Source organism: Anomaloglossus baeobatrachus, chromosome 6, assembly GCF_048569485.1.
Source record: "Anomaloglossus baeobatrachus isolate aAnoBae1 chromosome 6, aAnoBae1.hap1, whole genome shotgun sequence".
NCBI classification, from domain to species: Eukaryota; Metazoa; Chordata; class Amphibia; order Anura; family Aromobatidae; genus Anomaloglossus; species Anomaloglossus baeobatrachus.
The window spans coordinates 130,856,592-130,873,945 of NC_134358.1; the positions used below are offsets into that span (position 1 = coordinate 130,856,592).

Below are 17,354 nucleotides of genomic sequence, written 5' to 3' on the forward strand. Positions count from 1 at the left end.
AATACCAGCCTTCAGCCGTATGGCTTTATCTGGCTGGCATTAAAATTGGGGGGAACCGCACGCCGTTTTTTTTTAATTATTTATTTATTTATTTTACTGCACAGTATAGACACGCCCACCGGCTGCTGTGATTGGGTGCAGTGTGACACCTGTCACTCAGCGTGGGGGCGTGTCTCACTGTAACCAATCATAGGCGCCGGTGGGCGGGGAAAGCAGGGAATACGAGATTGTTTAATGGGCGGCCGGCTTTTTCAAAATAGTAAAAGCCGCCGCAGCAGTGTGAATGCCGTGCAGCGCTGCGCCGGAGATCGGGGAACGGTAAGTATGAGAGAGGGGGGGAAACTGACCGACAGACTGTGAGAGAGGGACAGACAGACAGAGAGACCGACAGAGAGACAGAGAGACTGACCGACGGACTCAGGGAGATTGACCGACATACACAGAAATAGAAAGAATAGCCGACATCACTAGAAATAAAAACACCAAACGGACACGGACTATAGGTATATGCATACGTGTTTACTAACGTGTGTGCACATACCCATAGACTTTCATTGTGTCCACGTGTGCGTGCTCCGTGCAGATAACGGACATGCATCCGTGCCAAACGCAAACACATACGGATCACGGACACGCACACACGGACATAATGAAATAACGGACGTGTGACCACAATCATAGATTAACATTGGTGCACGTTTGGCCGTGTCTCCGGTATATACGGAAACGGACCAAACACGCACGTGTATCACGGACGTGTGAAGGGGGCCTCAGAGGTAGAAATTGGCCCCCTTAGCAATTGGGCCTTGCTGCACATGTTGCAACAGTGATATGTCCGCTCCTACTAACCACTAAGTCTTTAATACACTCTGTGTTTTCCTGTTACCAGAGTTGCTCATTTCATGGTAGGTTTTTCAGCATCCAGTGGTCATCTGAAGACCCAGAATCCACTGATCTGTGTCATGATTCTGCCGTGGTGCTCTGCTCTCCTTTTCCCCGGTTCCCGGTTGAGTCCTGTTTGGTTTGAGAGGAGTTTATTCTTTAGAGCTTCGTTCCAGGTGATTGCTCTGCTTTATCTTGGAGTTGTTTCAGCCAGAATGCTGCCAGTTTTGCAGTGCCTGTCTCTGGTTCCCGTAATTGTCTGTCCTGATCTTGTCCTGTTACCTAGTTCTGCTGTCCCCCTCCCATTTCCTTACATATTGACTTTACTCCCTGATTCCTGACCTCGGCTTGCCCCCTATGCCGACTCTGTTCACTCGCTTGTATTTACGTGACCTCTCTGTTTACCAACCCCGGCTCATCCCCTCACTCCGACTCTGGTCGCACTTTTTGTCATTTACGTTTTCTCCTGGCTTTTGACCCCTGACTTGTTTGACTACACCTCACAAGGTGTGTCTAGTGACACCTAGTGTACAAACCCGACAGATCCACTCCACTAGTGTGCCTGGCGATACCTAGTGGTTTGGTGCCTTATTACACCCTGTTTCTCGTCATCACAATCTGCAATTAAAGGGGTTGTCCGGTGTAAATCCACGAATCAATGCAACTCTATGAGAGCCTTGTTCTGGCTTTGTTCTGGCCCTCATAGACTTGCATTGGGAGCTTGTGACGTAACTTGTAACTTCTGGCTAATCAGTAGTTCCAGGGAGAAGATGACACCATGGGACAGGAGCAGAGCAAAAAAAAGATGACAACAACGTAGAGTTAAGGGTGCCTTACACACTGCGACATTGCTACCGATATATCGTCGGGGTCACATCGTTAGTGACGCACATCCGGCGCTGGTAGCGACATCGCAGCGTGTGACACAAATGAGCGTCGATCAACGAGTACAAAAACGGGAAAAATCGTTGCTCGTTGACACGTCGTTCATTTCCTTAATATTGCGGCTGCCACAGGTACGATGTTGTTCCTCGTTCCTGTGGCACCACACATCGCTACGTGTGACACCGCAGGAACGACGAACATCTTTTTACCTGCCTCCACCGGCAATACGGAAGGAAGGAGGTGGGCGGGATGTTACGTCCCGCTCATCTCCGCCCCTCCGCTTCTATTGGCCGGCTGCTTAGTGACGCGGCAGTGACGTCGCTGTGATACCGAACGCACCTCCCCCTTGAGGAGGGACTGTTCGGCGGTCACAGCGACGTCGCTGACAAGGTATGTGTGTGTGACTCTGCCGTAGCGATAATATTCGCTACGGCAGTGAGCACCAAATGTCACACATACGACGGGGGCGGGTGCTATCGCGCTCGACATCGCTAGCAATCGCTAGCGATGTCGCAGCGTGTAAAGCACCCTTTAGTATAATACAGGAAGCAGGGTGCTTAGATTTAAACCATCTCTCCAGTGCTATAACATTTATATCTGAGGTTTAGTTACTCTTTTGTCCCTTCTTTCCCCTCCTGGAGAGATCTCAGAGCATATGAAACATCTTTTCATGGCAATCAGGACGCTTTGGATTTGGATTTGGTCAGATCTGCCAGACAATATAGACCAATCTGATACCTGTATTTCAGAAGATTCGCTCATTCCTAGTCTTTAACATAGATTAAATTACATATTGTCATTAAATACAATAATTACTATTTATTTTAACAAGACTAGAAATTGGAAACTAATTCTCAAATCAGAAGAATACAATTTGGGAAAAACAAAAAGAAAAAACTTTTCCTTATTACAAGTTTTCCATAACACAGACATAATAACAGACTCTCAGTGTGAGTGAATGTATATACAGTGCCTGCAATGTGTCTATATATAAAATACAAGCACATAAGTGCAGGGCAGAGGAATGGTAATAATGTGAGTGTAAATAATCATGTAGTGACATAATCCTCCGGCTCCAGGACTCTGCAGCGCATGGATTTTCAGGACAAAGGGAAAGTTGACTTGTGCCAGTAGATGGCAGTGTTTAGGTCAACAGATCCAACGTGTCTAATAGCAGAAACACACTCATATCCATACACAGCTCCCTCCTCCTCTGCTGAGCACGGGGCAGCCATTCTGCAGGCTGGGGGAAGACAGATCCCCTTGTTCACAGGAGATCAGCAACGATCCGGCAACTTGAAAGCAGAATTTGGAGGGAGAAATCAGGGGACACCCAGGAACTGCTCCCCAGAGCACAGTGACTACTTTGTCCCTGACTTGTGCCACCTTGCTCACTGCTACAGTGGAGTTTATGTGACTTACAACACATTGCATTCTATGCGAGGATCCTCAGAAGGAGGCTTCAGCCCTGTCCTTGGCTCTTCTTTCCTGCATCACTGTATTTTCTGCTACTGGACATACAACAAGATTGGAGTTTCCTTGATGTGTACAGTGCAATGGATGTGAGATTTTACCCTCCACCAGCACAGGCTCCTGCAGCTCCTGACACCCCCTGTTTGGGACCAGCCCCCTGTTTGGACCCCTACTATTGTAACAAGGTGATTTCATGTTTCTGTTGCCTTTACTTGTCTTTGCTGCTTGCATGCACACAAAGCCATGCACTGTATCCATACTGTGCACTGTATCCATACTGTGTGTTTGCCCTGGACTTTGTGTAGTTGATGTGCTGCAGTTGGGGAGGGGGACACACATTCTCCTATTAGATTAGGATAACTCCACACCATAGATCTTACTTTCATCCTAATGAGCTGGGCTGAGCTGTGACATTTGCAATGCTGAGATGTTGTATTGACAGCATCCTCTCCTTATTTACAGCCTGCACTATGTACACTGCTTGCTTGACCTGGAATTGCTGAGTTTTGCTGAACTGCATTAATAATCCGCTGTGGTACATAGTTGTAAACTGTGTCGGTGACCACATGATACTTAAATGTCCCTCTCTATATATACTATATATATATATATATATATATATATATATATATATATATATATATAAAAAAAAAGGGTGAGCCAAAATGTTTCCACATATATAATCTAGTGTAAACTACACTATAACAAACGATGAGAGTGGATATAAAAATTGTCACTAGTCCATATCAGTAACAGGATAAAAAGTGTTAATTGTTTGGTTCCATCTTTTGCGCAATTTTCATTTGCGACACTTAGAAAACGTCGCACACAACGTGATCATGTCCGTTATATTTTCATCCAACTACTTTGCGCGACATTCGAATAAACACTCCTCTGAAAATTATTGTGAGTTTTGCTAGAAAATGGCATAATCCATTCATAAATATGACAATATCTTATTTTATTCTTGCGCCGTATACATTATACCGATGTCTCAGTGCGAATCCCAGCTTCTATTTTAATGAACCTGAGCGTACAAGACATGACTTATTACTGATATTACATCCGCCAGTCAGGACTGGCACCATGGGATTTAAGTTGCCCAGAGTTGTTCAAGTCTGGAGTTATTTTACATCATGGCTGTATTACCGCACAGTGGCAGCAGGCGATTGTGTGCATGAATTACACTCCGCTGCACTGATGTGATGAGGTTTGTGTGCATGAATAAAAATAGCTTGTTTAGCACAAAACACTTCCATGACAAAGGCAGCTTTCCAGGCTTACAACCATGCTGGGGAAAGTGCACTGTGTGTCCTGCTAAGTGCCTCACATTAAAAGTTTAGCATTGCAAGTCACCGTGGAATTGGTATTATAGTATTATTGAGTCTATTAGCCACAATCAATGCTGAAAAATGCGGATAATTGTCTCCATATATCCATTAAAAGCGATATGCGCTCTTATGGGATTGTGCGTTGCATTGTTACATTATACCTGACTAGCTACACAGTACTAAATGCTCTAAATTCTGCCCACTTCCATAGGGTTGTGTAATTAACCCTGATAATTAGTTTTCCGCTACTGGTGACTGCCAGTGATGGTGGCCCTTTTTCATGTTTAATACACAATCCTGTATTCCGTACGACATGGGGGTAATGTGGCAATTATATTTTGTTTACCAGGATCACAAACGTATTTTCCATCAATGTACTGTAGTCAAATGTAACAATAAACCAGTAATGTAATTGAGTTCAGTGACCTTACAGCATGTAACCAGATATGTCTTCAGCATTAGCTAAGTCACTAATTGCTGGTATTAAGAACGACTTCTTAATGTTGGATCCTAATTTCATACATGTATTAGCCGCTTGCGGTTTCTGTCTGATGTCTTTACGGACTTCTCCTCCCATTAATATACATTATCCTGGAAGAAGAGGCTTTGTCCTTGAGTATCACTTCTCAAATGTATCATATTTGTATATTTGTATGATATTGACAGTAGATTTTTAAAAACAAAACACCTGGACGTGCAACATTGTATCTGTTTACCATTAGAATGTTCTAATTGTAAATATTTATGGTAAGATTCCAATGGAATGAAAATGGGGGCGGAGGCTTATAAAGAGATATATTTGTGTGTTACTTTTCTGTGTGAATTGCATATAATTACTCCATCCTAAGTGCTCCCATTATGTATCATTATTAAGATGATAGACACAATGAAGATAGATCTCTGCTGTTCTGCAGTCACTACAGTCCTGCTGGTTGGATACTGTTTGAAATAGCTGGAGGATCTGATAGCAGCTTGGACAAACTCATCCAGACGCCTATCTTGTAAGGCTTGTAGCTTGAGGGATAGCTACCTATCAGACATTTGTCCAGCTATCAAATAGCAGCCACTAATCAATACAAGGCTACTTTAAACATCAAGTTCCTCAGCGCCTGATTTAACAATACATCCAGAATAAAAATTGACAAAGGTGTCAGACAAATTTAGATAAATGTAGTTGTTATGGAAGAGTAAAAAAAAAATTAAACAAAAAGACTTATTCACATTGCTCCTGGCTATCTAATCATATATAATAAGTGTGTGGTGTTACACTTTGGGGTGTTGTGTTTGTAGACTGTTTCTCTGTATTATAAAATGTCTATTCACATAAAAATGATAGCACTATAATGATATTTTGACACTTCTAGCAGATGTTAGTCTCGCCGATGAGAGGGAGTCTGACCCCTGCCATCAGTAGGAGAGAAAATAATGGTCTACACCGCTTCCTATGGTGAGCCTCAAAGAAGCGTGCACTAGATTTTGTGAGCTAAGCTCCTTCAGGAGAAAATGAAGTCTACAACCCCTTCACTTTCTACTTATACAGATATTTTACCTCTCAGGGTAATGAAAGCGTGCGGAGATGTGCTTAAAGATTACTTTGCAGTTGTAAAATAAGACCCAGAGAAGTGGAATTTTTTTCAGTTTTGAAATTCCTATTTTCTCAAATCTAAAAAAAATATGATAAATGAATACACACCAGCTAATTCTCCCTCTTCTACTTCTAGAAGCGCTTCATCATCTGCGCATATTATGTTACATTATAGACCATAGTTATTACTTCTTCTAAGCCTACCCATCAAGCCTTGCTATTTTTTAGATATTCTTTCCACCTCTTTCCAAAACATGCTATTATGTTGTCGGATATGACTAGCATTTAAGATATTACATTTCATAGTTGAATGGATTGAATGTGCAAGCTTCGAATGGTTGAACATTTGTGTTCTTCAATTTCCACTGCATTAATGTGTTGTTGCAAAATATCATTCTTTTTCATTGCCCACAAACGACTCCAAAAGATTTTTTGTTGAATTGAATTTTCAGTCTAATTAACTGTTATTGATTTGCTTGTAAGTGGAAATGGGCAAACTGAGAGATAGTCTTTTCTCAGTTCCAAAATAATATGCAATGGCTAGCAGAATCACTAAATATTCTTTATTATTTATTGGTTTGTCATTGTCTATGGATATATGTCCAATGAAAGGGCATTTACACAGACCTTGTAAAAAGAATATAATGTAATACGGCCTCAAGGTGTTCCATGTATGAAATCCCGGTGAGCTCCTTATAGTTTATAACCATTAGTTGAATATTCTGTATCGGGCATAAGAAATAATTATATAAAGATTCCAAAAATGTCATTATTGTAACATGTCTAGACCAAGAAAGGTGGTACTATTCTGTTTAGTACAATATTAAAGCCAATCTACATCGCCTATTTGATACATTTTGGATCTATTTACTACAACTGGTATGGTTCAATCTCCAGGCCTTACTGGATTTATTACTTCAAAGTGACAATAATGTATCTCATAAATTTAGCTAATGAGTTTATGACAAAGTGGTCAAAAAATGTTATATGCTATTGACCTGCAAACAAAGGTTAAGGTCGTAGGTTTCAGGTCCGGAAATGTCCCATGGCATCTATTTTGTTAATTTACATCACTAGTCAACTAGATTATATTAGATTACCACAAAATTATGATAGCAGGGATCTATTTTGAAGATTGCATCATTATCAACAATGGGAGGCCCAAATTTTCTGTTCTTTGCTGCAGACTTTGCCATGTGCATGGAGCCATTCTCTACTAAAGGCTCTCATATTCGGCTTTTTCGAATATAGGGGCTAACAGTGTGCCCGCTAATAAAGAACATGACTATTCACTGCTCTCCATACCCATAATCCCACCCTCCTGCTGGCGCCAAGAGGTAAGCGGTATTGTCGTGGGGAGCAGCGAATATTCATTCTCTTTAATAGCAGGCACATGTGATTAACCAGCCTCTGGCTTACTGTAACAACTGGGCAATCATGTGTGTCCTCTAGTAAACAGAATAAATATTCACTGCTACCCACGCCTATAATCCCAGGTATGGGGAGCAATGAATCTTTTGGCAAATGACATCAGCATGTAAATAGGGGCACATGGCAAAGACATTATGCGTTGCTCCACTTACATGCTGAAGTCACTTGCCATCATCAAAAGAGTACACCAGGGGAGCAGAAGAATGATGAGTATAATTGTTTATTTATGTGTGTGGCATGATAGGAGACATATATACCAGAATGGGCCCAGGAAGGTGCATATATCCCTGAAAGGGGGATATATATTCCAGGACAGACCTGTGTTAGGGGATAAATATATCAGGATGAGGGACATGCATACCAGGATTGGGGGCATATAAACGGGTGGGGATCATATATAGCAGCAAATAGAAAGATGAAAATTGCTGGTGCTGGATTTTTCGTCTTTCTATTTGCTGCTTTACTTGTGAGCCGTACCAGGTTATCTGAGCGCCGCACCCTTCATTATCTCTCCTGTGATCTGTTCATTCCTCCTTTCTAGGGTTCATATATACCATGATGAGGGACATATATACCAGAATGGGCCGAAGATGGGAAACATATATACCAGAATGGGGATCATATATACTAGGATGGGCCCAGGATGAAGGCAATATATACCATGATGAGGGCTATATATACCAGGATGTGGATCATATACTCCAGGATGGGGGACATATGTACCAGGAGTAGGGCCATATATACCAGGATGGGATGAAGATGGAGATCATATATAACAGGATGGAGGACATTTACACCAGGATGGGGGGACCCATATACCTGGAAGACGCCAGGATTGTGGATATTTATACAGAATTTGGGGACATTATCTCCATAACAGTGTCGTCAGCAGCAGATCACTGCCATAACAGTGTGCCATGATCACAATTTATGCTTCAATTTTTTTTCCCATTGTCCTCCTCTACATTCAAGGTGCATCTTATGGTTTGGTGCGTCTTATAGTCCAAAAAATACGGTCCCTTAACAAATAACCACTGGATTGTCGAACATTGCATTTCATATATAGACTGACATTTAGTAGAAATTATTTATACATCAGGTGGTGAATATGACCTAAAGTCTTAAGCCATTCTCAGGTTTGAAAGGTAGATTTATTACCTATTTTAATTATTTTTCACCAAATTTACTTTGCAATAATGAAACAATTTTATTTGAGTGCAAAGAAACATTTTTCAAGTCTGTGATTGATTTTAATGCATATTTATGGACGTTTATAAGCAAAAGTCAGGTCAGTGCAGTTTTTTTCATTTGCATAATGCTTAGGAATGTTATGATCCACATGGATCTGGCATTCATCCAGGACAAAAATGTACACCTTCTCAGAGGCCACCATCTGCCATGCAAATTTGCACACAGTAACAAAAGTCGAGTAGAAAATGTAAAGAAGAGAATGTGTGACTTTTAGAAATGTTCTACAAAAAAAGTTCTTTGTGCCCTTAAACAATTTGTCACATGTTCACCGACGAATTCTGAAAATCAGTAGCCAAAGTCACGGTTTATTTGAAATAGTTCAAGATGCGTTTCTTATATTTTTCAAGTGTTTAGTAGAATATTTTTAACGGGTGCTTCAATAAATACTTAGAAAGTTGGGATTTCAGCTCTGAACCCTATAGAATTGTGAATGCAGCTCTCGACTATTTCACAAGCCTTAACTTAGTATCGGTAAGAGAAGTAAAGTCATAATGTATTTACAAACTTATTCCTGTTTCCCCATTGTATTTATGGATCATGGAACTTTGAGCAGCTTGAGAATGTCATCATTTTTTTAATCTTGATTGGCTGACATACATATGAATCTATATTTTGAACACTCGCCATAGACTTGAGTACTATTCATGTGTGTTTTCATGTGAATAGATCTATGGATTTCCATTAGTGCCATAAAATGACATGCAAAGTTTGTGTAATAGTGGTCATACTAAACTTTTTATGTAGATCGATATTATGGAAATTGTAAAGCAATGTTACATTTCACACCAATGGAAATTCTGAATTTCCTAGTGTTCTGAATACATTCCCACCATAATGAGCTTATTTTTGTAATGAACATCAAAGCTTCTCATCTTGAGCAAATTGTGCATCCCATAGGTTTTTTTTTTTTACTGTTAGTGGTTTTTCTGCCTGCAGATCTTGTCGTAGACCTTCTGTGGAGCCTATATACTGCACCTCTCTGTGTGAGTGCATGGCAGAAGTGTGAATATTCCTGTTTCCTGAAGGTTTGGGGTCTCCTCACCCTCGACTTCACTGATCTGTAGGGAATTTCAGGTCCTTATATTAAAAGAAATGTTATAAAGTGCAGATACCATTTAATCTACACTCTACTCCAGTGTCTGTGCACCGCTGGTCCCTCCATCAGCAATGTGCCTCACTCAATCGCGATGTTGTGCGCCACGGGCAGCGATTTGCCCGTGATGCACAAACGACGGGGGCGGGTGCTATTGCTTGCGACATCACTAGCGATGTCGCAGCATGTAAAGCCCGCTTAAGAGTTGAATACTTGTTGCTGGTTTTTTTTATCCCATTTTGTCACATTCACACTCCCTTAAATTTGTTTTTTAAAGAGTTATTCCCAAAATATTTAGTTATCACCAATTCCCCTATCTATATAGTGGATAACCTACTGATTATTAGGGTCTCATCGCTACAATTGATCCTTTGCGATCCAAATATTAGGGAACTGGAATCGGGCTCTGCAGAGCCCCATCTGAAATGGAGCGGAGGTAGACTGTGCATGTTCGACCTCCACTCAAACATCTACGGGACCACTGGAAATAGAGGGCTACACTTGGCTTTCTCCAGTAGTCCCCCAGACAATGACTGGAGCGAAGACCGAGAATCTGAACCTTTGCTTCTTTTAAGATGGGGCAGTGTACAGCTCCTATTCTGGGTTACGCAGCCCAGATCATGGGATTGTGGTAGTGCTAGAGGTCAGACCCCAAGGTATCACTATGTGATCACCTATTTTAGCAATATTTTAGGAATAACCCTTTTAAATCATGAAAACCTCTTGAAATGTACCCTAAATTCAGAGTTATTGCAGGAAGAAGCTTGAAATGAAAGAAGATTGTCATTTTACAATATTTCCCAGCCATCGAAGAATAACCCACTGAATTGGGACAGTTTAAAGGGAACTTGTTATCAGATTTCGCAACTATAAGCTGCAGCCACCACCAATGAGCTCTTATATACAGCATTTTTCAAATATTGTGTATAAGAGCCCAGGCCATGCTGTATAAGGTAAAAAATACTTTTCTAATACTCACCTGGGGGGAAGTCCAATCCGATGGGTGTCGCTGCTCTCTGTTCCGGCGCCTCCTCTCTGCAGCGATCGCCATCCTCTGGTGACAGATTCCCTTTAAACCTCTAGGCAGCTATCCATCTAAGCCTGCCATGAACTGGTTACACTACTTAGATACATTTGTATATGATGTCACAAGACTGATTACAATTGAATGGAGCTGGATGTACTTGTCATTATAAGCTTGTCCATGTTATGATGGCGCTGGATTTTGTTGTCTATTTTATTTCATTTACTCGTTTCAGTCCAATGACGTACATGTTGTATAATTAGTAATATTTCCACTTTAAGCATATTTACATATGGTATTTCAAAACTGCCATGAAAATCATATTATCCATGTTTATAGTGACATAAAATACTTCCATTCCTTTCAACCATGACTGGCTGATTTAATATATCTTGTACGTGGTTTGAGTTAAGCCGTTTAAATCAATATTGCATTATGTCAGATGGGTTCATAAAAGTCTGTTTTAATGGCCTCAGCTGTTCTTCAGCATGATTTTTGTTTAATGTAAAGTATTATAATTTCTAGTCATTGAGCTTCCAAGGACTCTTTTTGATCCAGCGTTTGATTTGCTTCCCTTGCCCATAATGTTAAAAGCATCTGTATTTCTAAAACATTTGTGCTCTTGGCAACTTGAAGTATTGAGATGGAGGGTGCAAAATACTTTTCAGATGAGAAGACTCCATCCATACCAAGTCAAAACAAGCTCATTATCGATACACATGTCATATCTAGCTAAGGGAAGCTGTCAAAATTCTTCAGTATTTGGATCAGTGAATTTGTAGACTGTCCTGCTACTATTTATTGGCTGGTATTTTTTAAAAGCACAGCATGATGATGTTTATGCAAGTAAGCTCCAGAAACTGATATTTGCATCTTGGAGCCTTGGCCGAGATCCTAAAAGGCTTTAGATGGAGACTCTACTGTGGTTTCTATTGATATTTTAAGTATTTGATCAAGAATATCATAGTAACAACTGGCATTGTGCTATTGCTTCACTATAGGACATATATCAATAGAGTGAACTATGATTTAAAATAAGAAACGCTGAAATTTGTAGCAGGTCTGACTCTGGAATACAACTAGCAAAAAACTGAAAAGAATATAAACAATACAATAAAAGGACACTGAAAACAAATGCTCCCAACTGGACAGGCTGGGATTTTTTTTTTTACTTCTAGTTGTTGATTTAGGGGATTACTGCCTAATGCATTATTTAAACCTTGGTCTGGTTTCACCCCTCAAAAACCTTGAATACAAAATGATGACATTCTTTATACAAAAAAAAAGAATATATTTCACCATTTGACAGATGCAGTCATGACCATTATTAATAAAAACCTCTTCACAGTGGAGGCTTAATATCAAAGCTAATGATTTATTTTATGTTAATGACTTTCTGCTGGAGCATAAAAGACTATTCATAATGGACTTTTCAGTACTCTGTTCAGTTACTAAGGCTAATGGGGTAATCTTTTCTTTGCCAGGTTTGAGCTTTTGAAGTAAATCACGCTGTTACTTTTATAAGCTTAATTCTTGAAATTTATTGCAAAAATCTAATTTTAAAGAACTGGTTGTAGAATTAATTATCAAAGAAAAATACAACTGCATATTAAATAAGCAATTTCTAAAAGGTAAAAAAAAAGATGATTACATTTAGGAAAACATACCATTCTTTATCAAAGTATAAATCTCCTGGGATTGTAACAGTCTGAAACTGTTAAATTCTTTTGCGGATTTTATCAGCAGACTAGTTACATCTGGACTTACACAATAGTATTACACCAAGTAATTTGCCTTGTAAAGTTCACATCAAGTGCTATTCATGAGTTTTGGTCATTAAATACCTCCTATCTCACTCCCCTGATGCCCATAAAAGCCGATTATATTTGTGGCACCAGTTCAGGTGCAGCTGCTGGGCATTAATAATACATTATAGTCCCTCTAATAAACACAACAAAGGTTGTCACCTTAAAAAGACTACATCACTTACACTCATCTCTCTTCTGCATTATTAAAATTTTGTGTTCAATGTAGCCGGAAAAGTAATAATTGGCAATAGAGGCAATTAATGCCGATCTCATGCAGACATGCTCCTGTAAACACTATCATGTTTAATCTTGTAATAATTGATTTTGTCTGATGTATTTATTAAGATTGAAAACAAAGACTTATAGCTGAATCTGAGCAACAGTAGCATCTTTAGTCTTTACTATAGATATTTTCTATAGGGTAAGTCAACAGCAAGATCCATAAATGAAAAGTTTTGGTATCACTCTACTTCATCATTAGCCTTATTATTATTATTATTATTATTATTATTGTTTATTTATAGAGCACCATTGATTCCATGGTGCTGTACATGAGGGGGTTACATACAGAATACATATACAAGTTACAATAGACAGACTGGTACAGAGGGAAGAGGGCCCTGCCCTTGCGGGCTTACATCCTAAAGGATTTTGGGGAGGAGACAGTAGGTGGGGTGTAGGTGGGGCGGCAGCTCCGCACGGTCCTATTCTACAGGACTGATACATGCCCACTATAGTTATAATGGATTATAATTGGAGGTATCAGTGCATAATTCATTGATTATTAGATGATGTACCCTCAAGATGCTTTGTATAAAGAAGTTATGCTCTAACTCCACCATAAACTGCTCTCGTACCATGATTACTTTCAGCTGGTGCTCTCCCCCTCCCCCACGCGTGACAGCTTCATATATAACTACGTAGCTGTCATGCTCAGGTCGGGAAACTTGTGGCCAGCCCATGCTCTACAGTCCAATCTTGGACTGATTTATACAGTCGTTTGAATTCTCCCGAAGACTGTCAGCAGGGGTAGACTGACAGCCAGGCAGAACCCAAGTGTCCAGGGCCATTGGTTCAAATGGTTAAAAGGGTTTCTGACGCCTGGAATTTGTTTACATACCTCTATCCAAGGTGTGAAATAACAAAAAGTGTAAAACTCTCCTTACCAGCTTCCTGTTGCTCTACCACCATTCTTAATTTAGTAAATTCCAGCGATGACAGGACTTCTTAAAACATGTCAACTGCATCCAGCTGGACAGAGGCCATAGGGGGATCCAGAAAGCATCACTCCTTTTTTTTTGTTGCCCATTATAAACTGTTTGTAAAAAAAGGGTTTGTACAACCCTATAAAAGTGATTTGAACATTAGCTTAAAGGAATTATTTAAGCATGGGTTAACTGTATTATAACTGTGATATTTGATAATAAGCATGATTGATCAGGGTCCACAACTAGAGATGGGTGAAGCTGAGGTTCGGTTTTCAAACTGAACATCAACTTAAAAAAACATAGCTTGGGATAGGAGCTTAGATGCTTTACGTACAAACTTAACTCACGCAATGCTGTGCTCAGGTACGCTTGGTGCACAGTCCTGTGCAAGCCGCTTGCAGTATTTGAACAGTTTGCTCTGGGGCTGACAATAGCATGATCACATAGTGTGCAACAAAAAAAAATTGAAAAAGCTTGCCAACACTCCACTGGAAGTGATCAGGTTATGGCTGGCTGTATGTGGGCGGAGACTCAAACTGCCAATCACTGATTCCAAACCTCCTCAGGCCAAGTTCAGACCAGTGAAGGTTCGGTTCGTTTGCTGCTAGTGAACCAAACCTCCAAAAGTTTGCTCATCTCTAGCCACAACCACACACACAGTCTGATCAGTATTTTTTTTCAATAACAGTGAAACACATTCTTATGAATTCTGCTTCAACATAGACAATGTCACGAAAACTAATACTTGAGATGCCAAGTATTACTAAAGTCATACTTCCCACATTTACTATCGTTATCTTTCCAACATAGAAAAAAAAGTAAGTGTGGAATTACAGTACATGGCATACCCTCCCGTCCTTTCACCCCATAAATCTATTAATTTATAAAAAAATATTCAAAAATAAATATTTTATTCAATACCATGCCACTATCGAAAAGGAGTTTTAGTCAAATATTGTAATCAGTAAAATGTAAGGATCAAGTGACTCTAAAAGAATGTTAACCAACATTTCTTAGAGTCCATATACCCCTCAGTGAGACCTCTAGATGACTTAACAGTTGTATAAGTTTAGGGTCTGAACAATTTGTTTGAGTGCACCTCATTTTTATGTTAACTAGCTTTATACAAGTTCATTCCTAGGAATAGGAAAGCAAAGTTATTACAAATAAACTTTAATTCTTCAACCTTATGTCCAGAACTATGTGCCCTTTCCATTACCATTAACAATAGGGTAGAAAGTTAAAACCTATATTCCAAACCGTTTATCCTACAGCATTTAACTTTATAGTACATCACAAATATTTTCCCATTCACCGATCCATTTTACTCTACTGATAAAATAAAATACATTTGAAAAAGTAATGGGTGATGATAATGGAGCCACCTAACAGCGTGTGCTGTGGATCGTAAAGGCTTATTCTATTTAATGTGGATTTTAAGTCCACAGTCCATATCTCACAGAACATGCAGGCTCATTTTACTGCCAGAGAGATGAGATAATAGTTTCCCAATCACATTCCCAACTGGATGGCCAAAAATTCAGCTATCTTGGTCAAGCTGATGTCTTCGAGAGAAAAATTAATGCATGGGCAAATACTGACAGATTTACCAGTAGCAAAAATAAGTGTACTGCTAGTTAAAGGGAGCCAGTCTGAACATTCATGCTGCCTGAACCAAAGAGTGGGTGATATATAGGCAAGCTCCCTTATTACAAACAGATGCTGCATTTCAGATGAAATATAGTTTGAAAAATAAGACCAGCTGGGGAAGAAGAGTCCAAGCATGGGATGACGATTCTACTGGGTAGGTCTCACTCTGCCTTCTCTCTTTCCAGCACTGTTTGATTGATAAGTCCCAGCCTAACATGTAACTATATGTAAAACAGGTTGAAGTGGGCGGAGAGAAGCCAGAGGTGGCCTTGGATCAGACGTCTGTCCAAATAATAGGCTTGCTTTTAAAAACAAAGATTTTAGCACTAATCCACTGATTAAACCAACATGTAAAACAAGTTGACCTGGGCGGGGAGAAGCCAGAGGTTGCCTTGGATCAGACTTCTCTCCATATACTAGGCTTGTCTTCAAAAACAAAGATTTTAGCACTAATCCACTGATTACGCTAACATGTAAAACAAGTTGACCTGGGCAGGGAGAAGCCAGAGGTGGCCTTGGATCAGACTTCTCTCCATATACTAGGCTTGTTTTTAAAAAACAAAGATTTTAGCACTGATACATAACTTAAGGGCCATTTACACGCTGCGACATCACTAACGATTTATCGTTGGGGTCACGGTGTTTGTGATGCACATCTGGCGTCGTTAGCAACATCGCAGCGTGTGACACGTACGGGCGACCTTCAACGATCGCAAAAGAGGTAAAAATCGTTGGTTTTGGAGAGGTCGTTAATTTACCAAAAATCGTTGTATGTGCAGTAACGATGTTGTTCGTCATTCCTGCGGCAGCACACATCGCTATGTGTGACACCGCAGGAATGAGGAACATCTCCTTACCTGTGACCGACGGCAATGAGGAAGGAAGGAGGTGGGCGGGATGTTCGGCCCGCTCATTTCCATCCCTCCGCTTCCATTGGGCGTCCGATTAGTGACATCGCTATGGCGCAGAACGAACTGCCCCTTTAGAAAGGAGGCGGTTTGCCGGCCACAGCGACGTCGCTAGGCAGGTAAGTATGTGTGACGGGGACTAACGATGTTGTGCTTAATGGGCAGCGATGTGCCCGTGACGCACAACCGACGTGGGGGGTACGCACGCTAGCGATCTCGCTAGCGAGATCGCAGCATGTAAAGTACCCTTTAGTCTTTGCTTTAGGATTTGCATAACATACATTGCTATCCCATGATATACCAGCACAAACAGAGGTAATTTTTTAGGAACTTTTCATTGTGCAGGTTTGCTGCAGTACTAACATAGGAAAAAATAGGTCTTCCAGGGGCATAGATGGTCTTTGCCACTGTTTTGCTTGGGTGACTAAAGAATGCACCTAAAACTATACATATGTTACTGAACTTTTTTATTCCATTTTCTGTTTTACCAAAGCTGGTTGGAATATTGTTGAAAGGCATAAAATATATACAGTTAGTGTTGAAAAATGTATCCAGATTTTAGCTCTGTAAAACATGCACCAGCCCATAAGTGTAAAAAGCAGGCTTTTATGTTGTTTAAGGCTTAGTGTTCTGACTGATGTGAACCAGAATGACATTGGTTTATTGGTGAGTAAATGAATGGGAGTACTTTGAATTTGAACTGCAGCCAATTTTGCACAAACAAAGAGGCTAACCAAGGAAAGAAAGATTTTAAGTTAAATGCAAGGCACAATTATTCCATTGGTGGAATTCCACTTTGAGAGGCAAAGAAAATGAAAAAAAAGC

The 17,354-nt window shown here is 40.2% G+C and overlaps 1 protein-coding gene across 2 annotated transcripts in view; it reads left to right on the plus strand.

Annotated features, from left to right (window-relative positions):
• Window positions 1–2,956: 2,956 nt before the first annotated feature.
• TOX (thymocyte selection associated high mobility group box) overlaps window positions 2,957–17,354 on the plus strand; it is a 379,523-nt gene continuing 365,125 nt past the window's right edge. For both annotated transcript variants that reach the window (XM_075316335.1, XM_075316336.1), the window contains exon 1: window positions 2,957–3,425. In XM_075316335.1, the coding sequence (XP_075172450.1) occupies window positions 3,324–3,425 (102 nt within the window). In that variant the 5' untranslated portion in view covers window positions 2,957–3,323. The remainder of the gene's footprint in view (window positions 3,426–17,354) is intronic.